The sequence below is a fragment of the Nuphar pumila genome, chromosome 6 (genome assembly GCF_984573655.1).
Source record: "Nuphar pumila chromosome 6, dmNupPumi1.hap1.1, whole genome shotgun sequence".
Taxonomy (NCBI): Eukaryota; Viridiplantae; Streptophyta; class Magnoliopsida; order Nymphaeales; family Nymphaeaceae; genus Nuphar; species Nuphar pumila.
In genome coordinates this window covers 123,551,398-123,565,832 of record NC_143254.1, presented here as the reverse complement: position 1 = coordinate 123,565,832, position 14,435 = coordinate 123,551,398, and the positions used below count along the sequence as shown (strand labels likewise).

The 14,435-nt window shown below is 39.9% G+C and overlaps 1 protein-coding gene across 2 annotated transcripts in view; it reads left to right on the top strand.

The window, feature by feature from the left end:
• LOC149836017 (homeobox protein HD1-like) overlaps positions 1–10,393 on the top strand; it is a 30,596-nt gene extending 20,203 nt beyond the window's left edge. Inside the window, exons 3-5 of one of the 2 annotated variants that reach the window (XM_090008923.1) lie at positions 3,835–4,019; positions 4,230–4,361; positions 9,957–10,393. In XM_090008923.1, coding sequence (XP_089865049.1) covers positions 3,835–4,019; positions 4,230–4,361; positions 9,957–10,097 — 458 coding nt within the window. In that variant the 3' untranslated portion in view covers positions 10,098–10,393. Of the gene's footprint in view, positions 1–3,834; positions 4,020–4,229; positions 4,362–9,494; positions 9,687–9,956 lie in introns of those variants that run through there. The other variant, XM_090008925.1, reaches the window with a different exon arrangement.
• Positions 10,394–14,435: the final 4,042 nt, after the last annotated feature.

Here is a 14,435-nt window from a genome sequence, read left to right as displayed (position 1 = left end):
ACAGGGGGAGGGAAAAACAGAGGGAGCAAAAATTTTGAACGGGGGGAGGAAAAATTTCGCACCTTAGGTGGGACAGTTTAAATCGAAAATCAGTGACGGAATTAGTGAGAGATTTTTTCTGTCCCTAATCCGTCGCTAATTAGCGACAGAAAAATTTCCTCGCTAATTTCATCGCTAATTAGCATTTTGTAGTGTTTTGGCGATGAAAAAATGTTGTCGCTAAATTCATCGCTAATTAGCGATGAATTTAGCGACGAAGATATTTCCGTTGCTAAATTTACAAATATTTCGAATGTTAGCGACAAATAATTTTCTCTCACTAATCCGGCACAAATTTGCGACGAAAAAAATTCATCGCAAATTGCAATTGCTAAATAGCATTTTTCTTGTAGTGTCATTTATGTTCACGGATGAGCTAAGACCGAGCTTAAATGAGCTGAGCCCGAGTCGAGCTCGAGCTAGCTCTGCTCGTTGTGCATCTCTAATCCATACAGTGTGGACAATACTAATTTTCAATATTTTGTGTTATATTTTGCAAATCAGACCCCACACATTTGTTTAGCATGATTCACCTGCTAAGAATCAGCTGTTCGATCTTTTTTTTATGAAAAAATACGATTTTATGAGCTTTGAAATTTTTGAAAATTCTAAGCAGTTGATTTTTTACACCTTACAAATACCTGTTCACATATCGTAATTGGATGATTAAAAATTGAATCCTGTTGGAATTGTGTCTCAAAATTATGCATTTATCTGGCTTAAACTCTTGCTTATATTTTAGTTAACATAAGCTAAGTTCATGGTGACGCCTATTTTGACTTGGACATTCTACACCATTCTAAATTAGTTGTTATAGGAATTGATTGTTGACTGTTAGACACTTAAATTTGCTAGCCGTTGTTTGTTAGTTGGCACTTAATTGAGTTGGCCGTTACATGATACTTAGTCAATATCCATTGAAATATGACCGTTATATATTTATTCACCTAAGCTTATATATACTAGAAGTCCTTTGTTATCGGTATCCTTTTATTCTCGTGTTTCAACCTCACTTTTCCTATTTAAAGCTACTAAAAGGTGATTGTGTCATGGTAGGCAGTTTTCATAGTGCAATATAGGGTCAAGCGTGACTTGTTGTATCCTACAAGCAAAGTTGCAGTCAACCCTATTGCACCGAGGAATCGATCCTAGAGGGGCAACTTTTGCTTTAAAGAAAATGCATGCCTTTAAAAAAAATTCTTGTCTGATTGAGTAATTTTCCAACATTTTTAAAGCAAAAGTATTGCCCTAGACAATGAACATGTACTCAATCTACTTTGTCATCATCCACTTAATCGAATTCTATGATGGGTTTTACCACATCAATCAATCCTTCCGCATCAAACCCACTCGAACAAATAAATGTTAGGTGATTAAGAGAGGTCATGGTGATCCTTCTAAGTGAAGAAGAGAAACTAGATGGCAAAATTTGATGAGCGTCTTTAGAGAATCCAAACAAAAACGGTATGACTTTATTCATAATTTCCAGCTTTTGAAATTAGTTGGCTTGGGTATGACTAAGCTCTTAAATCTATCACATGCTATACACAGATGGATGTTCAAGCTTTCTCATGTCCTTTCATATCCCTAATCGGGAATATGAGATTGATGCATTGATATGTCCATCTTTATATAAACAGCGATTCATCTTTTTTACATGTATGTATAAAAACAGTTAATATGGATTGTGCCACGTGGACCCATATTAGGTCCAATTTCTAGTGAGGAACCATTTGGGACCCAAAAGGATACTAAAAACTATTGCAGGACATTGTTTTTTCAAGAGGATAAGTTCATGTGAATCAGAAATTATGCAAGTCCCACCCTTTTTATTTGGTTACAGTTTGTTTTGGTGGTGGATCCAATCCAGATCCGATTCTTACACATGGATATAATATATTCTTGATCCAGTCATAGCATGATGTTACATATTTTACTTGGTTCCTTATTTTTCTTATCTTGCGTTTTAATTTGACAAGAAAAATTATTTTCTTTGCAGTTTAATTAGTCTGGGTTGTGTTGGGATTATTACTGTATTAGTAGGAAATTCTTGATTAGATGTATATAGCCAATTCTACAAGAATTTTAATTTGCATGATTCTGGTGGAAGAATCTATATACCTTTGAAATGTGCAGGTCAATATGATTGTTTTGGCAAACTTTTATTCACTTGTGGTCATCTATTCACTTGTGAGAGGCAATGTGAAAAATGAAACTGATTTGACTAAAGCATATTTTACCACATCAATTAGGACCTCTTGAAATTACCAATATTTTCTTGTTCTAATTTTACCCTGGATCCAAATGGTGATGGTTTTCATGCAAATATCTAGTGTTATAGTTATGATTAATAGGCAGCCCTAAAAAAATCCAGAAGTAGTAGAGGCATCCGACAAGAACACCCATTTTCTTCAATATATTTACTTGATGGTCATGGAACATTTAATTAGAAGTTTGGCAGGCATGACTATTTCGTGCTCGATCAAATAGGAGCACGACTATTTCATGCTCGATCAAATAATCTGATCGTAGTATTAGCTTCATTGTAGATGTTCAATGAAGATAAGGAATGATCTATTGAATCGTTATGGGTTGTCATGAGTTTCAAGCAACACCAAAGTTGGGTGCTTATTCTCTTCAACTTATTTAACAAGAGTTGTCCAAAATCTTTCTAATGGAAATGGGACAAGCTTCCCTTTAAATATTTAGTTCCTATCTTATTTGAGCAGCTAAAGTGTGGCCTATCTGAACTGTTAATAGTGAAAGTGCAAAACTTATTGGATAACTGAAGTGACAAACTTCCCTGCATTATGGGAAGGGTAATCCTCATCAATGTACTGTCATCGACTCATCTTCATTCCCCATCTACTGGATGATACTTTTTTTTTTTTTTGGATGACGAGGAACCCTCACCCAGAACCGCACATGCTCCCCTGTGGGAGTCGAACCTGCAACGAAGGGGTCAGCACCTTCTCTCTGGGTCTGCTGCCAGTCGGGGGACCCAGGTGGGCATACTGGATGATGTGTTTTCAATTGCCCCATTTAGTGATTCATAACCAGGAAAAAATTATGTTTAAAATTTTCAGGTAATGATGATATCCCATCACCATATTTATCTTATGGGTTGGCATGTTTTGTGCAAGGTGTTAATTGTTTTGGGGTCTTGGGGGGATGAGTAGTTGGTTCGTTGGAGGAGGAGATTAGGACTTAAGAAGTACAACAGGATAAAACTTGGGCTTAACCCATGATGAGAATAGTAAATTGGCTGTATTCAGGTACGGGTGAAAATTCATCTCAACGGATCTCCATCCATCTTGACCCAATAGCAGTCAGGTTTAAAAGGGCCTGGCATGACCCAACCTGGGTTTGATAAAATCCAGCCGAGGCTGTACCTGATAAAGGTCCGAATTAGCAAACTATAAATCTGGACAAAAAAGTTTCTGTCACACAGTCACACTGTTACTTTGTTGACTATGAGCAAATGTATGCCTTGTAGCCGAACGTCAGTTCCCACTTCACCAGTTTTTGTATGGCACAAATATACTAGTTGGGCACTTCAGCACTTATCTCTAGGCTTCTGTTATTGGTTGGCCAATTTGTTTAGTCACAAAGTGATAATTTAGGCATGCTCTTTCTTTTTTTCTTCAAATTTGGTAAGTGAGTTGATTCATACCTGTCAAGTTTGGATAAAGTTATCTTTGAGGTTCATATGTTTTCCCAGTTGTAAATAGTAGATTTCAGGAAAATAGTTTTCACCTTTATTGTCAAATTAATCATTGTCCCACTCGCCAATAGGGGCAACGCTTGGTGAAGGAACAGGGGCAACAATGTCTGATGATGAAGATGACATGCAGCTCGACTATCTAGATGCTAATGCAGATGGACAGGATCTAATGGGATTTGGTCCACTGCTGCCAACTGAGTCTGAGAGATCTTTGATGGAGAGGGTTAGACAAGAATTGAAGATTGAGCTGAAGCAGGTGATGTTCTCATGAAAGTTAATGTATAGATACGTATTTTCTTACAAGGATGTACATTCTTTTGTTAGTCTCTATACCTTTCAATGCACTGATATTCAGAACTAAAAGTATCACACTGATTTCAAACTTCTATGTCATGGCATATTAGTCATTCATCTGTTGGTTTTTTTGTGCCAGCATTTGAGAAGTAGAAGCTCTTATTTTCTGCAGGGCTTTAGGTCAAGGATTGAAGATGTAAGAGAAGAGATATTGAGAAAGAGAAGAGCAGGAAAATTGCCCGGTGATACAACTTCAGTTTTGAAACTGTGGTGGCAGCAGCATTCAAAATGGCCTTATCCAACAGTGAGTAACTGCTCCTTAGCATTGAGAATAGTCTTATTTTCTTGTATTAGCTACAAGTTATCACCTTTTAGAAAGGTGGGTCCATCTAAGACTTCGTGTATCGACTGGCTTCATCTTGATTCGAGAATGGAGATCAGCTACATCATGGCTATTCGATTGATTGAATATAAGATTATTTACAGTGATCTCTCATTGAGAATGTTTTCATGCAGAATGCTCATTAAGAACATTTTGTCTGGCGACTTACCATTACATGATTTGAAAACCTTAAGAGAAAAAGGCAATTATGAATGTGCTAACCAAGAGTGGCAAATTTGTTAGATGTAGGAAGAGAAGTGGAGGGAATTCAAATAAAGAAAACATTGGGAACCACTCCTTTATGGAGTGTGTTTGGACTTTGATGATGTGGAATAGTCCCATATTGAAGAATCTCAAGAAAGTTGTGGGATTTATAACCTACATGGAGATTCTAACACTTGTTCCAAAGAACAAGAGAATGGGATGACTACCACACACACGCGTCCGCCTGCTGGGCCGGGCCGGGTTCGGGTAATTGGCCCTTTAGGGCCATATCCATTGTAAGTCCAATGATCTTTTTGTCCCGCATTATTCTTTTTTTGGATTAAATCAAGGGGAACCGTTCCATTATAAAGACACGTCTGTTCGAAATGGGTAACTCAGATGAGTCCCGTTACAGGGACATGTCTATTCAGAACAGGCAACTCATGTATATTCGAAAGGGGCATCTCATCTAGAGTCATGTCTCTTTGAACAGATCTCTTCTACGTCCTTTCAAATTCTATAAAACGTGGTTAGAGGGGTTCAATCAGAGACATACGACTCTGTAGTTCCCTCACCTTCTCTCTCTCTCTCTCTCTTGCTTTCCTGTAAAAGGAGTTATACAATAATAGTTCTGAGAGGTTGTTTTCGAAGAGCGACATACTATCGGAGTGCACCGATACCGATCGCTGAGACTATTGTATCCTGGGAGAAGGACGCCAGACCCTATTTGCACCATATGTGGGGGCGAATCTTCTCTAAGGAGAGTACTTTCATATGCTTTAGCCTGTTACATAATACTAACATGTTATTGTTGTTTATGTTCTATGCATTTGTTTGGTCATTTGGTTTTGTTTGGATTTTTGGTATAATGTGGAAATTGACATGTTTGCTCCCTGTTTATGTTTCGATCGACTGTTAATTATGATTATCATGTTGATACCTATTCTGAATTCTATCATGATGTTGATTGTGAAACGATTTGATCCAACAAAAATTTCATCTTCAATTCGAATGCACTAGAATAAAAGACCAACTAGTTATAATCTGAAGTCAGTGAGAACAAGATGAAGCCTAGTGAGGGACAACTTGGGGTGGAAAAACAGAAAATATGAAATCAATCCTCAAATATGAAGAAGGCTAAGCAACACAACTACTAGACGAACCTGAATGATTACACTTGGAATAAGTTTTATTCACAGGGATTAGTGTTTGTCAATGTCCGATCCTTGGGAAGTCGGCCCTGGTAGATCCGGTATGTTGAACATGGCGCAGCCCGGGGAAACACACACAGGCTGCAGAAGGGGCGATCGTGACCAGGCAGCAAGCTGAATGTTGTTGTTGCAGCAGCAGCAGTGGCGCTGAGCGTAAAGGCATGTTCGGGTGAATGCTGACACGCTGCATGAGGACAGGGAGCCACCGAGTACGTGTCACGGGGGGAGGACACGACTAGGTAAGGAAAGTGAGATAGACGTGTCCTAAGATATGAGACACGGCCAGAGATGCATGGAAAGGGGGCGAGTGGCTAGGGCATGTTCCAGAGCAAAGGGACACGACCAAGGAAAATCGACAAGAAGAGAGATGGGAATCTCACTTGGTGGGCATGGAAATTGAGGTAGATGGAGGAAGCGAGATACGAAGGCATCGACTAAAAAGCAGAAACACGTTATCGATGACTTGGCGATGAGCGGGAATGGATAGATGGGTGAAGGAGCAAAATCTTTCCCTCATAGAGCAATCACACAAACTATGAACGAAATTTAGAGGTTGAACTCAATAAATCTCATTAAGAAATAAAGTAACTATACAACCTCATTTATAAAAACATAAAGGGGGTAAAAGTATGAATTACATTCACAATCTCACCTTGGATGGGATTCCATGGGGCATCCCACCAGAGTCCCAACGTGGGCAATACTCTAGGCTGGGTGTGTTTCTTTGAAAATCTTAGGAGAAAGGGAACTCTCTCTCTCTCCTATGCAATCCCAACCAGGAGAGGGGTTGTCTGAAGTAGATTTGGTTGGGTCAGAATTAAGGCAGAAAAATGGTTCATAACAATCCACCTCTCTTAAACACACCTTGTCCTCAAGGCGAAATCTCTTGAAAAACTACTGCAGCAAACGATCTTTGTCACTTTCGGAGTCAAACACTAGGCACATGGTATTTCCACGTGCCCTAATGATCCCATCCGAGAGCACCTCCTTCACTAGCCGCTCAATCTCCAACTTTTATGTGTGTGCATATCTATAGGGCCAAATATTTGTGGGCTTGGCTCGCAGCTCAATGGAGATTGCATGGTTATAGGACCGAGAGGGTGATATTGGGCTTCTCAAACACTGTGCCTAGCTTTTGAAGCAAGGATTTTAGGTCAATCAGGTCTCTATAGGGGTCATGGGTACCCCATTTTCCACCATCATCATGAATACCTGAGAGACACCCTCCCAAAAAACCTTGGCGAGTTGTTCAAACTCAATTAGAGAAAAAGGTGTCCTGGGAGGAGCTCAGATCAAAACCTGGTGGCTCATGTTCTCAAACTCCATCATCATGTTTGGATAGTGAGACATGGTGGTTGGCATAGGAAAAGGGACTAAATCGTATTACTAAGGCTCTAGAAAAACCCTCCCAAGTAGTTATCTCACCAACCAGTAATACCAGTGGATGGCATCTTCCTCGAGGTAGAAAGAGGCGAAGGCCATTTAATCCTTCTCAGGCGACCTGGCAATATAAAAATATTGCTCAACCCAAAATAGCCAACTCGTAGGGTCGACCCCTGATAAATTTAGGAAATTCCATCCATAGTTGGTAGGCCTGATAAGGTATGTTGGTGGACTCTAAGGTCTGGCCACCTGAGCCATATTTTCCATTATGATCGTCCCGATCATTATCGTGCTCATCCATATGATTTTCGAAATCACTCATCGAGCTTCTCTTTGAGTGTAGCCACATCATTAGGCAATTTAGCGAGTTTCTCTTTGACTCGAGTATATTTCGCTTTAAACATGGTGTAGAGTTCACCATCGAGTCATATCGCAGGTTTCTAGGGTTACAAAAACAAGATGAGTGTGGGCCCTCATTGAATAGAGTCTTAATACAAAAAAGACTTACGGTAACAGTACCGATAGGGTTGCATGCACAAATGGCTGGGTAGGCATGGGGCTCCCATACACAAGACAAACATGTCCCAGAACAACAGTCGAGTACCTGGGTTGGTCTGACCATCCTAAAAATGCCTAGGTTTGCACCAAAATATGTATTCAGCTTGGTGCAGGCAGGAAAAAATTTAGCCGCATGTCTACAAAGCCACCAAGACTATTATACGGCTCTTTGGAGATCTAGAAATTGTCATGGGCACATAAAATGAAAATTAATCCTTTAGACTCGAGTTAGATCAGTATTGGATCTGATCTAGGACTCCACATGATGAAATCTGACACAACGAAATTGAAAAATATAACTCAAAATTTTAATATGCACGTCGAATCGTACCTGAACGGAAAGTGAAAAGGGTGTGAGCCTTTGTTGCGTCGATCGGGGAAGTCTGTTGATCAACATGTCTGGCAAGAACAATTGCTTTGATACCAAATGTCAGAGTTCTATACCTAAGAGGTCAGCCTGGGCAGATCCAGTGCGTTGAATGGGGTGCATCCCATGGAAATGCGCATGAGCTGTGAAAGGGGTCATTGCGACCAGCCAGCAAGCTGGGATGGAGCATTGGTAGTAGCAGCGCTGAGCGTGAAGGTGTGTCTGGGTGGATGCTGAAAAACTGCACAAGGACAGTGAGTCACTGGTTACATGTCATAGGGGGAGGACACAATAGGCAGAGAAAGTGATAGAGATGTGTCCTAGAGTAAGGGAGACTATTAAAGATACGTGAAAGGGGGGCAAGTGGCTAGGGCATATCCTAGGACAGGGGGAGATGGCCAAGGAAAATCAGCAGGAAGAGAGATAGAAATCTCACCTGGCAGGTGTAAAAATCAAGGCAGATGAAGGAGGCGGGAGGTGAAGGCATCTGCTAGAAAAAAGAAATATATTCCCAACGAGCCGGCGACGAGCTAGGATGGACGGATGGGTGAGAGAGTAGAATCTTTCTCTCAATGTGCAATCACACAAACCAATAACACAATTTAAAGGTTGAACTCAATAAATCTCATTAAGAAATAAAGTAATTATACATCTCTATTTATAGAAACATAAATGGGTAAAAGAGTAAAATACATCCACAATTCCATCCTGGATGAGATTCTATCGAGGCATCCCACCAGAGTCCCAACCTGGCAGAATTCTAGGCTGGGTGGATTTCTCCAGGAATCTTGCGAGAAGGGGAACTCTCTCTCTCTCTCTCTCTCTCAGAGGATGTAGAGCACATAGATACTGTTATGCAGAATAGGTCTTTCTATTTGATTTTTTGAGAGAGAATAAGTCTTTCTATGTAGTCAGAGAAAGGTGGCAGATACATAGCTAGATGATGCTAGCATTTACTCTGGAATATGTGAACTACAAAACACAAAATAATTGCAGTGATTTTCTTCTGAGCATTTTGATCAAGTAATAGTCACCACAAAAATGTCAATTAAATATATAATTGTTTTAATTTAGACATAACTTTCTGATTAAATGTTTCCTCTGATATTTTGGATTGTCAAAGAGATACCCAGTTGTCTTCACATTTAGATATAAATTTCTAATTAAATGCTTCCTATGATATTTTGGATTTCCATTCTTCTCTCGGACATGGTATGATTAATATCAAAGAGAACAAAAAAAAATAATAGCTAAGGGGAACCTAGTTGTGCTATTTCCAATTGTTATGCTTCACATGACATTTTTCTAAAATAGGCATTGCTGTTGGGGCAGGTTACCCAAATGCACTTCAAGTACCTAGTCCAATCTGGACTGAGTTCATCCCTAAACATGGAGCCAAGCCGTATCGGATATGTGCTTCGGCCTACCCTGGTGGGTTAGGCTTAGGTGTGTTTCCATATTTTAACAGAGGGAAAAAGAAGAAACAGAACCCGCCCAGTCCAACCATGCATGGAAATATGCTTCTAATTGGAGTACTTAAGCCCAATCTGACTGATTCTTTGCTGCCGAGGCCAAGTTCAGGTCTGCTTTTTTCCTCAAAGTCTACTCTGGAATGAAACCTGTCTGGCCAGCTTCACCCCTACTCTTGAACAGTACATACCGATTGCTATTCAAACAAGGGCATGCAATACATGTCCATGACATGTACTAGCTCAATAAGTATATGCATTAAGGTAATAAGTTGGCAAAGTTCTGGTTAGAAGTTTTTATTGATTACAGCATATGTGTCCACAGGAGGATGACAAGGCAAAACTAGTAGAGGAGACTGGGTTGCAGTTGAAGCAGATTAACAATTGGTTCATAAACCAGAGAAAGCGTAACTGGCACAGCAACTCGCAATCCGTTGCATCATCAAAATCCAAGCGCAAGAGGTAGCTTTGATTGGTTCAGTTTATTCTCTTACTATTAGGATCTAAGTGACAAGGGGCAAGATATATGGCCCCTTGGTTCAGTGTATTCTATTACTATTTGGATCCAAGTGACAAGGGATAAGATATATGGCCCCTACCCAGGTAAAGTAGATCATAGAACACTACCACTTCTGCTTCTGCAAGAACATGGCATAACGCCCTTATCTCATTTCCATTTAAAAGCATACATTCTAATCAAATGTGTAAGTAACTACCAATTATGCAAATCAAACATGTCCATCTATATGATACTGTGGTATGTATCTTGGTTGAATCAGTCACTGTGGCATGTAATTCCTTGATCAATCTGTAGGAAGCAGGTCATGCTCTCATATAACAGAAAGATGGTTCACATATGACAAGGATCCTCACTTTCTCCAAGGTGAAATACAAAAAACAATGAACTTGATCTTTAATTGCTGTATGAAATATGGAATATATCCAGCTTATGGCATGACACTGCAGATATGCATTTTGAGAAGGATATGCAAATCTCTAACAGTCAAGATATAAGCACTTTTCAATCATGTACAGATACTTCTGTTTTAAATACTGACTTTTTATTTGCAGCACTCTACGCACAGATAGGCATCATCAGAACCATTATGTTGTCAACGTTATATCTTGCAAGTTTCCTCCGTACTGAATAAATTACCGTAAAACCGATTACTTGATGCAATTCAACAGCAAATGGGGGAATATCTGATGCAAATCTTCTTTCTTAACTGATCCTATTATTTATTATTTCACAGGTTTAGATTGGGCGTGAGGAAATTTTAAATAGGACATGTTCTTCATTCTACCTGTGGCATCACACTAATTGCTGATAATAGTAAGGGTTTGTAAGTGGGGTGCACAATATGCTATGTGCTATGTATATTGGTGGAAAGAACAGAGGCTGGATCAGGAGTAATCACATTGCACAAAGTGCATTTGCCATTGCACCTGATCACCACCTATTTTTCTGGCACAGTGACTGCTTTGTCGCACCGATGCCGTTTCATATCCTTTTATATACAAGTCATACTGGAAACTTTATAAAAATGGCTGCGTCCCCATATCCGCAGCCCGTATCCATGTGAGGGAGAGTGACTGTCAGAAAAATGGGTGGTGATCAGGTATGTGATTGCACCTGATCTAAATTCAAAAGAACATGCAACAACAGTTTCTAACCACCAGCAGAGCACGTTGGAAGACGTTCACCCTCACCCCTTTGGGCTGGTTTCAATGTCATTGGTTTCTATGATTACCATTTTTAGGGTCCACTAAGTTGTCTTGTACAACCACAAGAAAGCGGAAGATGCCAACTGGACTTTATCCGAACTCATGCGGACCGATGCATTGGATAGATCAAGAAAATACAATTAGCAGCAGTCATGATTGCTGCCAATTGTCATCCTCCAATAGTTGCAGTTGGATGTCTGTTTTTGCAGTGTTTTCTGAAGAAAACTACAACTTTTTAAAGCTTAAATATTTATGAAAATTCTGGGTATTTGCTTTCAAACCCTATGAAAACCTATGCACATATTATAATTGGACAATTAAAGAACCAATTCTTATGAAATCAAGTATATAATATATATCTAATCAGATTTCAAATAAAAAAAACTTCAAGATGAGATCCAGATCCAAAAAGAAGATCCAATCTCTTTTAGGCTCTAAGGTAGCGAAGGAAAGGTCAAAACCGAGAAAGGCAAGATCATCAGCAGCTGAGATCAAGTCCATGATAAGAAAAGACCACCAGCCGGTTGAGAACAAATCCAAGGTTAGGCAAGATCACTTGATGCATTTGGTAACTTCAGTCGGCTCGTCAATCACCAGATCTTATCCTACAAAGAATGAATAATGCATAACAAAGAAGAAAGAAAATAACAGTAAAGATTTAAGTAGACTCCCAGCTATTGAGGAAACCAACTTGCATGACAAGTACATCTATAAATGTACAACACTTGGAGAATGAGAAATAAGCTTGTATGAGTTTCCTCCGTGGATGCAGGCACTAAAGTTGAACTATGTATATCCATGTTTTCATTCCTCTTTGCCTTCTTTCATATTTTGGTTGATGCTATTAGAGCCACAACCGCAGGGTATCACGATTCGTTATGATGGCTTCTACATCGTTTTCTAATGTGCCTCCCAACTACTTGTATGTCATGACACTTAACATCGCAAACTTCGTATCGATTAAACTATCACATAAGAATAAGAATTATCTGTTATGGCGGACTCAAGTTCTTGGTCTCATCGAGAGCTAAGACCCTCAAGGACTTACCAATTGAGGGACGTTAATGCCGGAGCAATTCATGACCGGCAGCGATGGTGTTCAGGTTGAGAATTTCGATCATGCATCATGGTGAAAGTCTAACAGGCTGCTCCGTGGATGGATCACAGGAACCATGTTAGAAGAAATCCTAGGATTTGTTGTAGGACTTGACATTGCCGCTCAAGTGTGGACAGCACTGACTCTTGATTCTCAAGAGCGTGAGTGCATGTTGCTGAAAAAAATGCAAACTCATCGCTAGAGAATTCAATCCATCCCTGAATTCATAAGTGCCTTCAAAAGCACATGTGATGAGCTTGCTGCTATTGAGAAGCTGACAAGCAACCGAACCAAGGTCTTCACTTTGCTCAATGGCCTCTGGTAGGAGTATGAGGCATTTGTGACTACAATGCTCAAACCGCCCTTCCTACTTTTAAACAGTTGATTCCTCTTCTCCAAAACCATTAAGAACCTGAAAAATCATGAGAACAATAGTGTTGCCAATCAAAGTGTGACTTTCGTCACCCAATGTCAAGGGAAGAACAATTATTAAAGAGGTGGATATCAAAATCAGTTCACCTCCATGGGTCGTAGGTTCACAAAGGCGGGACAGGCGCAGCCATCCAGAAAAAATCAATCAACTAGATCTAATGCACATAAAAAACGTTAATCAGCAGGGAGCCAATTACCAAGCAAAATGCCAACAATCGAAATACAAAGTGATGCAAGGCTAGTCTAGGTTAGGGATTTCAAGGTTTAGGTGAGCTCGGTTAAGTCAAGGGTTTAGGTTAAAGTCAAATTCGACCAATAGGGTAGGCCGGTTTTGACAGATTTCAGCAGAAAATTCACACGGTGAAATAGAAAATTCCTAAATTTTAGGGAAAGGTTATGAACACCTTGGACTAACTTGGGTTAAAATTTTAGGATTTGAGGGTTTATATTATGAGAGATATAACTGGGTCAAGTCATGGTTTTTTAAGGTTTTCTACAGGCAGGACTGGATTTGGTTTAGACAAACTTGGTTTGGAAAATTAATATTTTATAACTAAGATATGATAAAACCAAGATTTTTGGAGGGATTAAACTAGAAATCCTAGGGAAGACTGGGTTCAAATTTTAAACCCAAAGCCTCAAGAGTTTGGGCTGAATGATTTTTCCAAGGTTGACAAAAAATGAGTTTTGTCAGAAATTTCATTTTAGGCAGATTTGAGTTTAGGAGTTTCTAAGCTTGGTTTGGGGTTAAGGCAAGGTCTAAGACAACTTACTAGGTTGGGTAGAGTAAGTTGAGGTCTGCAACCGTCGTGGTTCAGCTGAGAAGGGTCAAGGATCCACGGTTTGGGCTTGAGATGGTCAAGACCGCCATTATTGATGTAGAAGACTGCACTGGTTCAGCTGGGCCTGGGCTGCACCTTGGTCCAGTTGAAAGAACTGATGTACTAGGGTATCAACTCATCGAATTAAGAGAGATTAATCCTTAGAGAGAGAGAGACAAATCTAAGGGGTAGGGACTCGCAAGAGAGAGCGAGAATCGAGTCAAGGGAGAGGGACTCGATATAAAGAAAGAGAGAGAAACACCCTTAGAGGGGGTGAGAGCTAGAGAGAGAGAGAGTGAGAGATGAATTCAGAGGATTCAAGTTCATGATTTTTCATTCATTCATTTTCAATACTAAAAATGGGGCCTATATATAGGCCAAGGGAGGGCTCTTAAAGCCTTCACAAGTTAAAGTTGTGGGCAAAATCTTGAGACCCCTAGGCTAAACTTAGGTAAACCTATTTGGACCACACTAAAAATAAAGTTAACAAAATAGAAATAGGCTCACACTTGGACTTTCTCTTACAATTAGAGAGGGTCATCAATAAGGCTACACGAGTTCCATGGAGCCCAGAAATAGGTTGGGGCACCCAAGGGGTGAGTCACACAAGGCCTTAACTTTCAGAAATAGGAGGGGCATCCCCCAGGTGGGTCCCACTTGGTTCTTCAATGCTGAGTTGTTGATGTGGCGCCCTAGGGTCCTGTAAGCCTTAGTAAATGGAGCTTGGATT